General features: G+C 32.8%; 2 protein-coding genes across 2 annotated transcripts; one reads left to right on the forward strand and one right to left on the reverse strand.

Moving 5' to 3' along the window:
• The first annotated feature begins 1,879 nt into the window (after window positions 1-1,879).
• Window positions 1,880-5,494, forward strand: LOC105775896 (glycolate oxidase 1). Its single transcript, XM_012598401.2, has 12 exons — window positions 1,880-2,075; window positions 3,135-3,303; window positions 3,393-3,517; window positions 3,602-3,648; window positions 3,769-3,846; window positions 3,918-4,042; window positions 4,141-4,207; window positions 4,303-4,365; window positions 4,474-4,543; window positions 4,635-4,735; window positions 4,812-4,916; window positions 5,021-5,494. Exons 2-12 carry the CDS (start codon window positions 3,167-3,169, stop codon window positions 5,210-5,212), a joined length of 1,110 nt encoding a protein of 369 aa, XP_012453855.1. The 5' UTR covers window positions 1,880-2,075; window positions 3,135-3,166; the 3' UTR covers window positions 5,213-5,494.
• A 5,113-nt stretch (window positions 5,495-10,607) lies between these two features.
• Window positions 10,608-12,931, reverse strand: LOC105775929 (9-cis-epoxycarotenoid dioxygenase NCED1, chloroplastic). Its single transcript, XM_012598420.2, has one exon. The coding sequence runs from the start codon at window positions 12,745-12,747 to the stop codon at window positions 10,951-10,953; it is 1,797 nt and encodes a 598-aa protein (XP_012453874.1). The 5' UTR covers window positions 12,748-12,931; the 3' UTR covers window positions 10,608-10,950.
• Between the last annotated feature and the right edge of the window lie 6,174 nt (window positions 12,932-19,105).

Raw genomic sequence — 19,105 nt, forward strand, 5'->3', positions numbered from 1 at the left:
TCTCATTATAAGTTCTGATCATATCTGATCTTTTTAAGATATTGCCTATAACTACCCACAGCCCCTCCCCAACCCATACATAGGAGAATAATGTGCACTCGAACCCTCATCCTCCTACATTGACAAAAATACCAATGCCAATCGAGTTAAGACTTAATCAACATTTATCATTTAAATTTAAATTTAAATATAACAACATATTTTTTTTGGATACGACGATGTGTAAGAAATTAAAAAATATTTATTATATAAATTTAAATATAAATTATTACCTTCAACTATAATATTAGTTGCAACTTAAAAATAATTGACCGTTGATTGATATATTTTTACCTAAATTAATATATTCTTATTTTGATTACTTGTGTGGTTTATTAGCGACGCATCTTTGAAGTCAAACAATCAAATTGAACACTTTTAATATAATTCAAGTTCCCTTAAAGATGGAGTCATAAAAGAAGTTTGATAGCAGAGAGATCTCACTCATTACATGTATAATTAATAACCTTTTACTTCACTATTTTAATGGAAAGAAGTGGTTATAATTGAAGAAGTCTTATTAAATATACACATTGAGAGAGCATCTTATTTATTTATAAAACAATAATTTTATTGAATGCAAAATGTTTACATATGTGGTTATCTTTTTATTTGCCTATTTTCAAGTTTGGCATACTCTACAAGAAAAATATTGAACTATCTGTTGTGGGATTATTAAGATGAATTAAAACCCAAAACATAAAAACCAATTAATTTAGAAATTGAAGATTTGAATATTGATTTCTTGCGGATAGATAATATATTAGTCTTTTAATCAATTTGTTCATTTTCAATTAGGCTAATGACATGTTTAGGTTCATTTATTGATATAAGTTGTCTTTTCGTATTATGATCCGACCATGTAATACTGCTTATTATTAGTTAAAGGTTAGATAACCATTGAGCCAATATTTACTTCCATTTTGCTTTGTGCAAAAACCATTGAGGACAATATACAAAGGGTATTGATGTAATTAATGAATATTATCATTAAACCAACATGTTCGAAAAATGAAACCCAAACCTAGACCCTGAACTCGAACTTTAAACCCTAAAACCTAAGTTCAAGGTTAGAGGTTCAGGGTTTGAGCCTTGAGGTTTAGGGTTCAAGATTCTGGGCTCGAGCCTCAACGTTCAAGATTCTGGGTTCCGGGTTCAGGGTAAAATATTTCTAAAATTATGTGTTAATTACATGGAAAAAAATTGTTGAAATGTCATTAAATAATTGGAAAAGGACCATGGATGATGTGGTGGAAAAGATCCATAAAATAGTTTTTGAGCTCTCAAAGTAGTCCGGACTCATTCAAACCTAATTTAAACTCTAGGTAGGTAGGTTTACATACCTCTTAAGTCACTCTTAATTTAGAAATTGAATAAATTGATCACTCTAAAAAAAAAGAAGTGAAAAAAAAATTTAACATTCGTGTTTCTTGCATAAAATTAATTTTTTTTCTTTTTATTACTGCATAGGATAATTTTGACAAAAATCATTACCACCATCATTAATTATACTTATTTGTTGAGTTTCAAAATTAACATGAATTAATTACTTTTAGCATTCATATCTCATATCCATAGAGAGAGTGAGGTGGGGAGAGCCAGAACCGCTGTGGTCACTTTCACATGTCACAGAAATTTTAAATATATTATATACCTTATTCATTGTTCTAATTTTCCCTTATCCATTTATTCCTTTTATTTGTTTATTTTGGGATGAGAAATGATAATATAGGAAAAGAACCACTGTGAAACACACAAAGGATAAGTGGATAAGAATTCCCCAATACCCCAAAATAGGATTTGGTCTCAATTTCTCACCTCCAAATGCTCATCCACTTAAACTTGTGATTTCCATATAATTTAATATAAATATATATTCTTACATGTTTTAATATGTATCCCATTTTTTTAATATAAAACCTTTTTTTTTTCTGATATTTTTCATTGCCAATCAGTCCCTTATTAATAAGTAGAGTATTTCCATAACTGGTTTAATTCCCTTCATGCACTGTGCTCCATAGTCTTGGAACCTAAGGGTATGCCTTTTCTCTACCTTATTTCATTGTCTTTTGGCCATGTTGGTTTAGACAGTAGACTAAAATATATACACTTTCTATGATTCTGCTGCATTATTCAATTTTACACTACATTTCCCCATGTTTATGTTTTGCTATGTTAGCTAAATTCAAGTTTAAGTCTCTGATATTGGTGTGTTTGACATATAAACTTTATCCCGAGTTCTGGGATGATTTTTTTTCTATATCCATATTCGAACAAATGAATTTGGCTCAGTAGTTTGTATTTATGTTTTTCTATTGAATATTTTGGGTTAAATATCTTTTGTTCTTGTTCTTTTATCTCAATTTATGTTATTTAAATTGAAGTTGAATGTTAAAATATGAGTATGTATCTAGAACGAATATATCTAATGTATTTGAAGTATCCTATAATATATTCAATATTGAATGAAGATGCTTAAAGAAAAAATAAAAGTTTTGGGAGTTAATTTTCATGTTAAACATGGAGTTAAAAGTGGTAGGCACTGAGAATTGTAAACGTATTGAAAAATGGTAGCAAATGGCTCCCCAAGTCAATTTCTTAATTTCAAAGGTTAGAGCCTCACTTATTTTAATTGGTTTTGTATCTTACATATCTTATCGAGTCAATTTTAGTAAAAATTTATGCTAATACGAATCAAAAGAGTTTCTATTTTTGATAATTTAAAGGAATTTTTAAATATATTAAAAGAAATTCTAAATGCATAGAAAAATTTAAAATATTTATATACACAATGAACCATGTCTATGTAACATAAGTTTAATTAGTTTCTTCTCATCTCTATACTTTTATGCATGCATTTGGAACTTTGATATAATTTTAGTATTATTTTCTAAAAATATTAAAAGAATACTTTTAAAAATATTGATTTAATTATTTAAATTTTTATGTAAAGCTAGGTGGATAATGAGTGCAAAAAAAGACGCTCATAGTCTAGGTCTTGAAGCCCGACATTTGATTGAACTATCGTCCGTACCATTTAGTCTGGTTACATTGTTTTGGTCCCTAATCCTAACTGGTATCATTTGTTTTTTCAGACAGCAGACTCTTTTAACATTTCACCGCAAAGATGGAGATAACAAATGTGAGCGAGTATCAAGAAATTGCAAAGCAAAAGTTGCCAAAGATGGCGTATGACTACTATGCATCTGGTGCTGAGGACCAATGGACATTGCATGAGAATAGATTTGCTTTCACTAAGATACTGTGAGCTTTTTTTTTTCAAAACAAGACCAGATCGTTCCTTTATTGCTAAATGTTTATGTCTCAATTTGTTGACTTTCTTTGTTCTTAAGGTTTCGTCCTCGTATTCTCATCGATGTAAGCAAGATAGACATGACCACGACTGTGTTGGGTTTCAAGATATCAATGCCTATCATGATTGCCCCAACTGCCTTCCAAAAAATGGCTCATCCTGAAGGTATGGAATCGGTTTCATTTTGTTATTTAGTTCTTGTTTCATGGAAGCCAATTTGAGTGAGATCCCTTTCAATTTGTGTGACAGGGGAGTATGCAACAGCTAGGGCTGCATCTGCTGCTGGAACTATCATGGTTTGGCTTCTCATTCCCGATTAATTTAACCCCAATCGTCGAATGTTTTTATGCTAAAACCGATCCATAACCGATGACAGTGTTCCAATTCATTTTTAACTTGCTTGCTGATCATTTCAGACATTATCCTCATGGGCAACTTCTAGTGTTGAGGAGGTTGCTTCGACAGGACCCGGCATTCGGTTTTTCCAACTCTATGTAAGTTCAAAAATGCATACATTGGTGTCCTGTATTTGTTCATCAACTGATCTTCGATGTCGAATCTCAAGGTATACAAGGACAGGAATGTAGTTGCACAGCTCGTTAGAAGAGCCGAGAGGGCTGGTTTCAAGGCAATTGCCCTTACAGTTGATACTCCGAAACTCGGTCGCAGAGAAGCTGATATCAAGAACAGGTATTATTGTCTCGCAGTGTCTTTGAGACTGTTAAGCATTCTTCGTAATATATTCGAGTTACACTCAAAGAGTCTTATGTTTCAAAATTCCCTTGCAGGTTCACTTTACCCCCATTTTTGACATTGAAGAACTTTGAAGGTTTGGACCTTGGCAAGATGGATCAAGTGAGTAGTCCTTTCGACATTAGTGTTAAAAAATATACTAATGAGATGAGCATTTGTTTCCTAAGATATTTAACTTGTTATTGGGAGCCATGCAGGCTGATGACTCGGGTCTTGCTTCGTATGTTGCCGGACAAATCGATCGTTCCCTTAGCTGGAAGGTACGTATATGCATGAGCCGATCCAGAGATTCTATTGGTTAATTTAGAATGTACATGCTATAGTTTTGATTAAAAGTGTAATAAATGAAGTATATTGGCTATGTATAGGATGTGAAATGGCTTCAAACAATCACCACATTGCCAATTCTTGTGAAGGGTGTACTCACGGCTGAAGATAGTAAGAAAGAACTCGAACCCTTCTCTGTTTCTCAGGTCCGTTTCGATAACATATACTGATTTTTTGAACTATATCTATGCTTGTCTCACAGCAAGGATAGCGGTAGAGGCTGGAGCAGCTGGTATCATCGTCTCCAACCACGGAGCTCGCCAACTAGATTATGTTCCTGCCACTATCATGGCCCTGGAAGAGGTAAACCAATGGTTTCAGACATAGGGAACACATTACCAAAAACTTCATATTTCACAAATTATTGAAACTCTCTCAGGTTGTCAAAGCTGCTCAAGGTCGGGTTCCTGTCTTCTTGGACGGTGGTGTTCGGCGTGGAACCGATGTTTTTAAAGCTTTGGCATTGGGAGCCTCTGGTATATTTGTAAGTGTATAACTGTCCTGCCCCTATAGGGGCTGCACCATGAAGCTGCAAAAGTTGATATTATACAATGGTGCAATGTTATAACAATGATGCTTGAATCTCAGATTGGGCGGCCAGTGGTGTTCTCATTGGCTGCTGAAGGAGAAGCTGGCGTGAGGAAAGTGCTTTCAATGCTGCGTGACGAGTTCGAGCTAACCATGGCATTGAGCGGTTGTCGTTCGCTCAAAGAAATCACTCGTGACCACATCGTGACAGAATGGGACAGTCCTCATCCTCGTCCGGCCCCGAGACTGTAGAGCGCTATATATTATGGGCCAGGAACTTTAGCCAAGCAAATCGCAGGATGAACTTACCCGGAGCTCAAGAGATATATATTGCATTTGCATTGCATTTATGGCATAAAATTACTGTCTGTTTTTTTCTGTGGGAACATGTTTATGTTTCATTGAGTTAAAAGGTTATGTAATGATAATGTTGGCTACTGCTGCCTTTTCACTGTATATTCTTTTCTTAAAAACGATTTGGTAATATGAATCTTCATAAGTGGACATTAATCAATAATTCTGCTTTCTGCTTAATATTCAATAGTTTTCAGTCACCAAATCATTTGTATTTGCAGCAGCACTATAAATTAAAGATTTAGGGAAATATGCATTTGGTTCGTTGGTAATATGAGTCTTCATATTATGTGTGATATATTTTTCTTAAAATTAAATTTTATTGCGGGTCTCTCTACATAAATCCTGTATTTGTCGTTTGAGAAGAAGAATGGCTGCTGCACATCATTCTAGTCAGTAATGCATGATTACATTCGACCTCAATTTTTCGAAATCCTCTGTTTCTGGCCGAGATTAGTCCCTCAAGAAGAGCTCTAGCTGCTGCTTGAAAAATACCAGCAAATCCCAGACATTTAGCATAGCCAACAATCCAACAAGCATTTGAATCTCGTAAAACTCCTCCACTTGCCGCACCTTTCGTGTCAAAATCCACAGAAGCCTCCGAATTAAGCTTGATCCAACCATTCTGGGGTGGTCTCCAAGACTCGCAAGGATCATACTGGACGATAACATTATGTTTTGGAATCGAAACCTGCAGATTATGTGCCCAAGCAAGGCTCGACGCTAGCTGATCTTTGTTGCTGCCATGATGAGCATCCTTAAACACAAAATCATTGCTGTTCTTCCAAATCATCCGACTAAGAATAGCAAATAGTGAGCACCATCTTGCTCCCTCAATCATCTCATTCATATTTATTAATATCTTATACTTTTTTTAACTTGAATTTAATAAAAAAAACTAAATATAATCTAAATCTCAAATGATGTTACAATAGTGTACAACAACTAATCTATATCAATTAAAATTTTAACTAACAAATAAATTTTTTATAAAAAGAATTGACTATATTGTTTTGTCCACCATCAATGAAGTAAAAAAAAATCTCACTACACAAGTGGTACCATGGTTGCTAGGTAAAGCCATATAAGCCTTAGTTGGTGGTTTGAATCCCCAAAGTCATATTCTTCATAATTAATATTATATACAATACTAACATCTTTCTCGAGAGCTTATTGGTCGTATCTCTACCAACCAAATCGCTCCCTAAACTCTGTAAAACCCATTGGACTCTCTTTGGAGTACGAGAGACAAAATCACTAATGTCATATAAGAGTACAGGTTCAAATCCTACCAAGACTAAATGCTCACATTTTCTTGTAGGCGAGGCACTCCTTAAATTCTGTGAACCTAGATGAGCACTCCTCGGAATTGGAAGATAAAACTGAGCATAGATACCCCGGCACAATACCTCCATTGTTGAGGAGTCCATTAACTCTCCAAACGACACTTTAAAGACTTCTCCTAGAGCAAGACCAACCTCTCCTCGACAACACTTAACAACAATATCCACCCACTTTACTCCACTAACACCGAACAAAATAATTATGATGATAATTTTTTTTTAAAAACTAATGAGTAAATATTTGGGGTCACTAATCACACACATCTCATCATAGGCACCCACTTGATAAAAGCATGACAGTCCCAATTGTGTTGCCATTTTGGCAACTTTGAACCTTGTCCTGATCAACCATTTAAATTTGCATTTAAGTCTCTAGTTTTTCATCTTGGCTTAATTGCTTCCAAAATGGGTAGGCAGCGGTATTCGTTCTATCACCATTTCTATCTTTTTTGTACTATTATTGACTTGTCTACTTCATTTCAATTTGCTAGTAAATTCCTTCTTCACGTTTTTAATCCTTTACTACTACAACATCATTTTCGTTCATTATATCATGCACGCACATATGGTTTCTTGTTTTTATTTTTGTATTCGGATATACTTCAACAACATTTATGTATGCTGGCAACCATGTGGGTGAGGCAATGCATGATGCAAGCAATTACATTTGCAAGTGTTCGTGCCAAAAATGCTTAATTTACAATTTGGTTCTTAACCTATACTCGTTTTCTCACTTTGGTATTTAACTTTTGTTTTTGTCTAAATTGGAATCTAAAGTACATTTATTTCTCAATTCAATACCTAAAGTATGCTTCCGTTATTTTTTTAGTCCATCTTTTTACAAACATTAAAAAAAAGCTGATAAGTGCCACGTGATGTCTTTATATAAAAAACAAATATATTCTTTTATTAAATGTAAATCAATATTTCAATTAAAGTACGGATTGAAAGATAAAAGAATATATAAAAACTTACTTAGATAAAATGATATAATTTAAGATATTTTAGTATTTTAACAATGAAAGAAAATTTATCGAGTTCGATCAATAAAGAGTTGACACATTGCATATGGAATGAAAAAGACCCAAAAGTTTCTTTTTATGTCAACATTGATTTTGAGGGTGGGAAGGGGACCAATTTTTGTACATTAGTTGGACAATCAATACCAACAAATTGCCTTTGCTTGTGGATGATTCACGGAGGAAAATAAATGGAAATAGCTTTCAAATGTTTTGGGCATTAATATATATATGTATATGGTATACTTAAAAAAGGGATTTTCCATATTCATTTTATAGTTCTATAGTTTATCGATTTTTTGTGGTTTTTAATTGTCTCTTTCAATAATATTATTTTTAAAATTCGAAATTACGTTTTATCTTTAAAAATATAATGTGTATTACTACTACATCCAACAACTGTTGATGACTATTAATATATTTCATAACATGTTATTATTATTAGGAGGAGGAGGACATACCCTCCTTGAAAAGGCATTCTTCATTGCCTTATTCATCATTTTCCTTTCACCTGAAATTTTATCCTTTTCTTTTTCTTTCTAGCCCCTCAGTGGTCCATTATAAACTTTGTTTTTTTTAATATAAAATATGTAACCTCACTATACAAAAAATGTTGTAATCAAGGGATTACAAATGTTAGAAAATTCCAACTTTAAATTTTAGATTTTTAAATATGGTGGAATGGTTTAAAATTAATTACCTGTTAGAGTCCTGAACATCCCACTAATAGTTGATTTTCGCAAGTCGACATTAACATAACTATTAACATCAAGTTCTATCCGACCTTTACATTGAGGTCACCCATTACTCTGACCCAAGGTTCAAACTTACGAGATTCGTGATTTTTCATTCTAACAAAGTCATTTCTATAATTCAAATTTGAATTCTTTCCTTAGAAATGCAATGTGTTTTATCTGTTACTATTGCATTCAACATTTGTTAATATATATTTAGTATTTTTCAAATACAACAGAGTTAGGTAAAAGTATCACGGAGACTCTTGTATTAAGAGTTGAATAGCATTTTGTCACCTCTACTTAGAAAATAGACAAATTAGTCCGTGTACATTAAATCGAAAAGCAAAATGGTCATTCTGTTAAAAATTTCATCCATTTTTAAAACTGTGACCTACAATCTATTAATTATTTCCAATTTTCGACCTCCATTTTACAAAATCATACATATTTCAAGCTTCAAAAATTAGTCAATTTTCAATGAAAAACACAGTTTTAAACTCATTCTATTAAGTCAATTTCAGCTTCGTTATACCACCATTGACAACCATTCAATTTCAACTTTGTTTTACCATCAATTGACATCCACTGAATTGATGGTTAACTTCATTTATCCATTTTCTTTCCATTTTAGTTAATTGTTTATTCAATTTATTCGAGTTTTTTAAAATACTCATATAGCTTTAATATCCTTATAAATTACAAATTTTAAAAAATCAAATTTAAAATTTGATTAATAATTAAAAAGAGATTTTATGTTTTCCCTTGACAATAAGGCATTGTTAATCAAAGAAAATGACTTCACACATAAAATAAGTTGAAGTTGTTGGGGGAGCACATGAGCTTCATTTGAAGAATAAACCAGGACCCAATTTAATTGGAGCTGTTTTTCTTGGCTCCCAAATAGCAGCCTCTGAATTTCCTTTGACCATTATTAATATATGTAGGATTTATGTCTTTAAATTCTTTCCTCCCATGCACCTACTAAGTCATTTTTACAAATTTCTTTGTAGTTTGCGAGTTATTTTTCATGTAAATTTCACATTTCTTTCCTATAATAGTCATCACCAATGTACTAACATTATCATCAAACAATTAAAACAACCAAACAATACTCCAAAGGTTTGACATTCCAAAAACTTCTTCCTAATAAATTTAAGCATGCCATTGTAAGACTAAGATATTTGCTACAATTGTTATACATGTATAACAATATGGGGCAGAACATCATAGTCATATGTTTGAAAATTGCTTATAGCATGTTGAGCATTGCTCCTAGGATATAAAAACAAAACAAGTCCATCACTTTTGAGTTATGAGACAGCACTAAGTTAGCAATGTAAGTACCTAAAAGACCAACCAATTCCAATGAACAGAATAGAAAGCAAAGGACATACTGATCCTACATGCTAAAAAAAACCAAACCATCAAAACTCAATAGATAGAGTAACTTAGCCCATACCCCCCTTTTTTATATAGCTTTGTAGTGGCCAGTAACAATAATGGCAACCCCTCCCCATTTCATAGACTTTGAAATAACTTTGTATTGGGTATATGGACCCTCCAAGCATTTCAGCACTACTACTAAAAGCTCTCCCTCAATAATTTTCTAGATAAACCACAAGCAATGACCCGAAAATTCGACCCCCCACCGGTCATCGAGTTTCGTTTCCTTCAATAAAAATATCATTGATATTTCTTAACTGTGATGTTTTACATATGAAATAGACTGAAGGGGGGTGCCCTTTATTTCAATCAAAGGGCTATCAAAGTTGACCTTAAAATCAATCAACTCTCCCAAGTTGGGAACATTGAGCAAATTGTTGAAGGCTACCCTTTAAGCTCTCCCACTCATTTTTCAATACCTTACCAGTTGAGTTTAGGCATTAAATCAGCTAAAACTTGAAAAACTAGCAAAAGGGTCATCAGTTAACAACTTGTCCAATTTGATGACATATAAAAATTGGAAATATAAGGGTGTCTAATCTGTCAATTTAGCCCAATCCCTTGAATGATTTAACATTTAACCGTGCTGTATTCTCATTTGTTCATTGTTCTAATAATTGAACTTAATGTTCTTTTCAAAAACTGACCAACTATGAACAAATTGACTTTTTGTCGGTTGTCTATGCAAAATATATATAATCTAGGCACTTTTCTTCTCAAAGTGGATATTTAAGTAATGACACAAAATATGTACGCTGTAAATTTTCAAGTATTCACAAGGAAACACAGAATTACAGAGATAAAACAGAGGAAAATAGTACATTTTTCCCTGTAATTTATGTACTGTTTAATGAAGATAAGTGAAATAATAAGCAGAAACCAGCTGAGCTTCAATACTAGCTAAAGCAAAAGCTACAAGCTGGTATCCCCAAAACCTTTTTCACTTTACAATAGTGACCAAAAAAGGAGGTTTTTAAAAGTGTAGGGACTAAACAAAAACAGGGTTTAAAACAGAGGAAGAGATTCCGGGGACAATCCATGCAAAGCATCCCTCTGGTAAAACCTCTCCCTTTTTTTCAAAATGGCTGATGAAATTAGGCCTGCTTTTCCAAGTCCTTTGAGCTTATGAATGTTCCATGGAAACCGTATGGAACTCGAGACGGAAGTTGAACCGCGGCTTCTAGCTTTAAGTCCATGGCGTTCACAATTTGCAGTTCCGATTTCCAAGTCTTCTCGTCGTGAACGAAGGCTAAAATATAACCGTCGTCTTCGTTCTCCGAATTGGGGTTTCGAGGGAAGAACAAAGGCTCACCACCATACCTTTGGTCTCCATAGATATACTTGTTAACTTCCCCGGTCGAGAGATCGACTTTGGCGAATCCTGACACTTTAGGCCAAGGCTCAGCTAGAGCTAAATATGCAAACCGAGTCTTTCTTCCCAGTAAATTCTTGTTCACCATCCCTGCTTCCAAGTTCACTTGCTCGGATTCTGAAATAATGGCACGGCGAGTCGATTTCCCGGTCTTCAAATTCAATCTAATTTCAGACAGAACACTCTTGAGATTCTCTTCACATTCATTGAAAATGGAATCTGGTGGTGTCATGCAAGAACCAATCACAACAACTTCATTAGTTTCTGGTTCTTCCCAAGCATTCCAAAGATGGAAACAAAAGCAATCAGGTGCTTCAATCCATTTAATCCCAGAAGCATCAATGGCATTCTTGTTCAATACCCCGAACCTTGATACCTTGTTCTTATCATACACAACGGGTGAACCACCATGAACCATTTCACCCAATTTGAAAACAACTTGTTGGTCTGGTATCACCACAAAGTTTTCAGTGATGGCGAAATCATGCATCATGGTTGGACCATCAACTGGGATTTCAACATCGGGTGATTTCTTACCATCGGGTGAAATTTTAAAGTACTTGAGATGCGGTTTTTGAATAACATCATAGCTAAGAGCAAAGAATTCACCAGTTTGTGGATCAACTTTGGGGTGAGCAATCATTGTGGATTTCAACTGACCATCAAAATCGTATCTGCCAATGGTTTTCAAGTCACCAGATGGAGTAATACGAACATGGTAAGGCAAATCATCTTCAGACATGGCTAGAAGGTGGCCGTTGAAGTAAACAAGTCCCGCGTTAGCAACACCAGTGCCATGGCTTGGATCAACGAGTCCACATAAACCTCGAGCATAGAAAAGTAACAGTCTAGCTATGCCTGAATGACCATGGAGTTCACCTATGGCTTTAGGGAAAACAGGACGCCCAAAAGCTCGTTCTTGAACCAAACGGTTGGTTTCAGTGAACCTACAAGCATAGCTAGCTGAGCCATTTTTGAACTGAACCGCATGAACCATCCCATCCCCATCGAAGAAATGGTGTCCAGCCACCGGTTCATGAAGCGGGTTGGCTCCGTTTCGAGCATAGACTCCTTGTATGCAATCCGGGATTGTTCCAATAACGGGAAGCCTTTGTTTAACAGGTTGTTCAGGGACCGGAGCAAAGTTACCGGAGATTTGTACACCAGGGTCAGCTGTTTTCGGCAAAGGATGTTGACGCTCATGAGAAACTAAAGCATTCTCCACCGCATCTAAAGCCATAGCCGCCGCTCTTTGCAAAGGATTCCATTGTTGGGATTGAGTAGTTTTCTCGGTGTTTTTCGTTGAAGGAGTAGAAGAAGGTGATGGTGGAAAAGCTGGTGATTGTTGCTTAGGCAAATGAAGAATTGAAGGGGTTTGCAAAGAACATGAAATGTAGCGCTTTTTAAAACCAATACAAGAAGAAGAAGAAGAAGATGCAGACTGAGGAGTTGAAACAGGGAGTTTAACCTTAACACAACAGCTCCCACTAGCCACTGATGCTGCTGCTGATGAAGCCATAAGGCTAAGCCAATTACTAGTGGTTATGTAAGCTTCGTTATGAATGGTGAAACTTGATTGGTTTTGAAAAAGAATACAAAATAAGTAAAACTCAAAGATTCTATACTTTTATGTGCGTTTGAGAAAGACCCTTTTCTTTTGTAGGTGAAGAGAAATGGTGAGTGAGTGAGTATGAATGAGGAAGGGGAGAGAGAAGAGGGTTTATATAGAGCGAGAGAAGAGAAATAGGTCCACTACAAACATGTAAGAGGAGACCACGTGTTGCATTTGAGTAGCAAAACAGGGGCCGACTCTAATAGAAAGGTTGAGTGACAATTTGAAGTGATTTTAAAAAAAGGTGTTTTGCGGGTCATATTTGCTTAATCCTTTGACACGATCCCCCCTCCCCTCCTATCTTTTCTTCCCCTTCTATACTTTCATTTTGCAGAAACATCCCAAACTTTTATTCCCATCAAATTCTAATCCCATACCCTTCATGTTCAAAGCTTTAACTACAGTTCACTGTTCACTCAAGTCCTTCATCTTTGTTATGTATCAAGTGCATAAGAAGGAAAAACTTAGTATGATGCATTGTTTGTTTGTTTATTTGGCTTAAATGCATTCAACCATGTTTTTATGCTAAAAGAAGTATTAAATTACTATTGTAACAAATTATTTATTTGGGAAAAAAACAAAAGGAATTTTGTTTATAATAATAATAATAATAGTTGAAAAGAAAAAGGACATAGGAGGTGATATTGGAGCATTATAGGGGAGAAGGGGGGAGGAGGGTGTAGACCACGTCCAACCCCGCGTTTCATCCTCTAACGAGAGTCGTTTAGGGCAACACGTGGCCTTTGCTGCTTTTCAACTCCTTCCCCCAAATCTAAGTCACATCATTTGTCCCACACGCTTACCCATTTCCCTCTCCAACATTACACTATGCTTTTTCTTTTTCTTTTCTTTTCTTTTTCTTTTATATCATTAAATTAATTACTAACCAACACTTTCTACATTTACACAATATAGAATCCCATCCTTCGGCTCGTTGCTTAGTAGTATTTATCTTTAAATTTATGTTCATGATGCGTTAATTGTAGAAACAAATTTACATTCACTATACCAACCCTAAACCCATCCCCCCCCCCCCACCAATACTCTCTACTAAACACAACCCCAAATTGTGGTCTATTACTTGAGTATTCATCTATTTCAAGAATAATCTGGACTCGAATCATAATTGTATAAAATAAATATTAAACAACACTTTCTACATTTAGACTCACTACAAAGCTGTGCATTTAATCTATGTTCATCTCTATACTCATGTCATGAGATTGAATCATAAAAATTGTCTACTAATGGTGTATGTAGATAATAGTTTGCTCCTACTAATGGTGTGCAAGTTGTAAAAAGCTTAACATTAAATGTAACATTAAATCTACTTATGAATTATGAATAATCGAATTAGATCAATCGATTCAATTGAAAAGTACATTTAATTTGAAGGGTATATATAAATAAGAGAATTGACCAATAAAACGATAACTAATTTTAATTTTTAACGTAAAGAAATTTTAATGAGATTTACCTTTAACTTAAATATTAATTTGGTAACTATTTAACTATTTATATTGTTTGTTTTATATTATATTTTAAAAAAATCACGATCTAAATTGAAAAAAGTTAAAAATTGAACCCACTGAATTTATAAATTGACCCCAAAATCCAATTCATTCAGTCCCTTTTGACACAGCTTAAAATGTTTGTTTGTGAAAAATATCAAAGTCCATAAATATAAGTGATGACTCAATTTGAATTGTTTATATGAAGCTTGTCATGTGTTACATCTATATTTTATATATATATAAAACTTGTCATTCAATAATTAATCATTATTCTTCAACTATTTAAACATAAACTATCTGTTTGTGCTGAAACTGGCTGTGTTCTTTTCACTGTCAACAGATATTTTTCTCATGTAAATTAATATTATAATGTTTATATTTAATATATAATTCACGAAAAATATTAAATTTTTCATTACTTGGGGTAATTTATCTTTCATATCAAGCAAAATCATTTCTCTTTCTTTCTATCAGTTTAAATTAAAGGTGAATTTAAATGAGCGGTGAAGTACGGTATGGTACTATTATTGGGAGTAATTTATCTTTTGTCTCACGTTATATTATTGTTATAATATTTAATCTCGCTGCAACCATTATTTTTATACTAACTATATATAATCGTACCGTTCATCTATATTCAGCCTAAAATATGTCATCGAGTTTGAAGGAGAAAGTGGAATGGGTAAATAGAAAAATACAGATGGGAGCAAGATGATACATGTAAGAGTGTGGAGAGAATAATTGAAATTAAAAGGAAACATAGAGTATTAGCCTTACGTAAGACAACATAAAGTCTTAAAGCTAGTGTCAATTCCTATAAAATAGAATAAAAATTTACCCAAAACCCTAGAAATATTTTTGGTGTTATGTGTCATTCACCACCAAAAAAAAAGAACTATACAAAAAATTGGTCTTAAATTATTCGCTTAATCCAAAATGGGGAGACAGGAGACAGGTGATAGTTAGGTACCCTATTTGACGGCATTATCCTTGTATTTCATTTACTTTTTTTTAAAAATTCTATGATTGAAAATTTTGGACGAGTTCATGGATTGTTTCAATTAGGAATCCATCATTTATTCAGTTGGGTATGGATTTATGAGATCGATAGAAATATAGAAATGAAAATTTTATGGAGATTGTTGGATCTAGAACGTTCACTAGAAATAAATAAATGAATTAGTCTCAAAATAGGGTAGGTCTTTCTCAAAATATATATTGTTTGAAGGGTGTCTCGACAAGTTAAAAGGTCTTTTATTTTGTACTAAGATTTTAATTTTAGAGCCTATTTGGATTAGGGAGGGTATTAAAGGATTAACCTAACCTAATTAAAACCTAAAGAAAACCCTAATTTGATTTTTTTAAATAAATTAATTTCGAGAAAATTAAGAATTTCGACATCCTTTAGTATCAAGGTCTGTTTAAAAGCTATAATAGAGCCTTAATCGTAATTGTTCTCTTTTAAAATTAGAGAGCTTTTAAAAAATTAAACAACTATATTCACTTAAGTATCGAGGTTCCTTTAAACACTCGATAAACTCCTAACCTAAATTTCATAAATAAATCATCTCAATTGCTTAGTCTTTGTAGAAAACCCAAAATATCTCTCTCTTATACATATTCTAAACCATCCTACATCTCAAAAATTCCTAAACTTAAAATTTTGAAGTTTTATAATACCCACCTTTTATTGATGATGATGATGGTTGATGAACTACAGTTTTTGTTTCCTTAAACTGTCTATATGATCATAGTCCCTTTAATTATTAATGTGATTCATCTTTATGCATTAATGGTAGAATACTTAGTTATAATCGTAGTTAAGAATATGGATCAAGGGGGAGTAATTTGCTCATCAATCCTTGTTTTATGAAGATTATTTGTTTTGCTCAAAAATTGTCATATAGGGAGATTATCAAAGGCAGTTTTGGTTTCTAGATACAACAACAATTGCAACACGAGGCATAGCTAAAAAATAAATTTATTTCAAAACGATATGGAACTAGAAATTAGTTAGCGACATATTTGATGCTCAAAAGTGAAAAACCAAATCGGTCCAATGCAACTCATGTTCCCTTGTTTGAGGAGATCAAATCATTTTGACTTTTGAATATATTGAAGATCTCAATTTTTCTTAACGTCTAGGAAGATAATTGAAGACCTTTATGACTATGTGCAGGGGAATATAATTGTAATTTATTTGTAACTTATCAAGCCTGAAAATCTTGTATATATGATGGGCTTGTATTAGGTAAAAAAAATATTGAGAGAAAGGACTTCAGTTTTGTGCATTTTATAAACTATTTTTGTAGTACAAAAATTGTAAGTAAACACAAGTGAGCCACTTGGTTTACACAAACTTTCAAGGGGAAGGTTTTAGGGGAGAGTAATTCATATTAGAATATAGGTGTGAGGATGCTACATGGTGTGTAGAACTAAAATCATTGCTTATACTTGCTGAAGTATAGTAGAGTAGCTCTTTGGGAAAGGCCCTATAGATGTAGGAAGAATCTGAACTGGGTAACAAAGTTCTTTGTTTCATTGTTGTTTTTATGTTCTCTTGCCAGTTAATCCAATCACAACTTACCATATATCTGACAGTATATACGCTTAGCAAAATTCAACCAACTTTCAATCTCGTACCATTAAGGCACTTTATTTCTCTCTCGGGTTGATCTTTTCGAAAATATTACTAACTAAGAGAGAAAAGATAACATCACTTTCGCACCATCTCTAATTCATCCGATAGCTCACTTCCTTCCATACATCTTCTACAACCGATTGAAAAATTGAATCAATAATTGAAATTCTCAACAGAATTTTTTTAATCAAATTTTTTTTTTACATTAATTAATTTAGCATATCTTCTGGGGAAAGATTATGTTTCCTAAAAAGCATATAATTGTCTTTTTAAAATGGTGGATTAGAAATAAAATAATAAATTGTAGGTAAGAGAGATTCCTCTTCCAATTAATTTTCCACCATGAACATGGAAGAGGTAAACAAATTTTTTAACATAAAACTTCAAATGATGTGCTAACATGTAACAACCATATCTCCATTCACCTTCCTACAATTATTAAAATAAAAAGCATATAAATATTTCAATGCAAGATTGTCTGTTCCCTAATGTCATGGATGACCTTAAACCACTAAAAACCTTAATATTATATTCATTCACTTTACAAATATTATTATTAAACTTCAATTAAAGCTTGACGGTTGGTTAATTTGTTGAAAGACGACCAATCTCTTCCCTTTCTTTTTCCATCACCAAATCTCTCATCTTCGTTTACACTATAAAATACAACATTCTCAAACCCTACAACGTGTCCATCAATCACCGGTCGCCTGTTCACATCACATCTTGAAATTTCTAGCTAAATTGTTTTTCTAAAAAACATTTATATTTTTAATTATTTTTTACGGGAGTTAAAATATATTTTTATTATTTTTGGGTAAAGTATAGTTTGACCATTTATTAAACTATAATTTTATAAATTTTCTACTGTGAGTGTCACTTTTATATAGTTAACGCATCACGATTCGACCTGATGACATAGGTATGGAATGAATACCCATATTCAAACATTTTGATTAATTTAATGCAATGTGAACATTTTGCCAAACTAATCAACAGCTTTGTTTGATTAAAGTAGAAAGAAAGCAACTAAATTATGTTAATTACAACTTAAAACCATGTTATTCAACCTACCCTATACACACTTTTCGTATATGCACGTGCACATCTGTAATTTTTGTGTTTATTTGTAAAGCACTCACATGTTAGATTTTGGCAAATATTTCGTATAACTTCATTATTGGTTGCATTAATGTCTGAAATCAACAGGGAAAAAAATGGTTATAATTAATTATAGAGGTTGAAGATCCACGAGAGGTACGTGGGGAATTCACATGACGACTATTATTATCAATTTTGTTTGTTTTGTTGAAGAAATATTTAATTTGGACCAAATCCTCATGTTACATTTAATAATTAAATTAGCTAATCCATAGGTTCTAAATTATTTTACTTCATCAATCATAAAATAAATGAAAAGTGCATATTTAATAATAAATTGAAAAGACTTTTTGAATATAATAGTATGAACTCTTATCTAAATAAATTTTCATTATTTTACTCATAATTTATTGATTAGTCATATGATTTACAATAATAGATAATGAGAAAATCGAGATTTTAGTTATCATTGTTCGGATGAGGCACATGATCAGTTCATTCACTTCCATTGTTGATTGTTTAAAAGGATTAGGTCTAGACTTTAGACTTAAGTAATTTCAAGACTAGAAGAAATGATATATGAATTATATATAGTCACAAAGAAATTTGTGTAGTTGAAAGATTTAAGTTATATATTTTTTAAGGGTTAAAATCTAGTTTTATCTTTGTTTTGTTTTTAAGGGTGAGTAAAATTCAATTCGATTCGATTCAAAAAAATTGAAAAGAAATTCGAATTTCGAATTAATCAAGTCGAGTGTTTTTAAGTTTTTCAAGTCAGCTCGAATAATTAATTCGAGTTTCGAGTTCAAGCCAAGTTGAATTCAAATAATTCTAATAACATATTCGTGTAAATACCTCTTTAGTCCCTATCAATTTTGAAAATAAGCAATTTAGTTCTCTCAACAAAAGTTACAAAAACAATTCAAAATATTTATAAAATTTTCAAAATTATATTTTTTAAAAAATAATTTTTAAAATAAAATTCTAAATAATATATAAAGAAAATTAA

This window comes from Gossypium raimondii, chromosome 1 (genome assembly GCF_025698545.1).
Source record: "Gossypium raimondii isolate GPD5lz chromosome 1, ASM2569854v1, whole genome shotgun sequence".
NCBI classification, from domain to species: Eukaryota; Viridiplantae; Streptophyta; class Magnoliopsida; order Malvales; family Malvaceae; genus Gossypium; species Gossypium raimondii.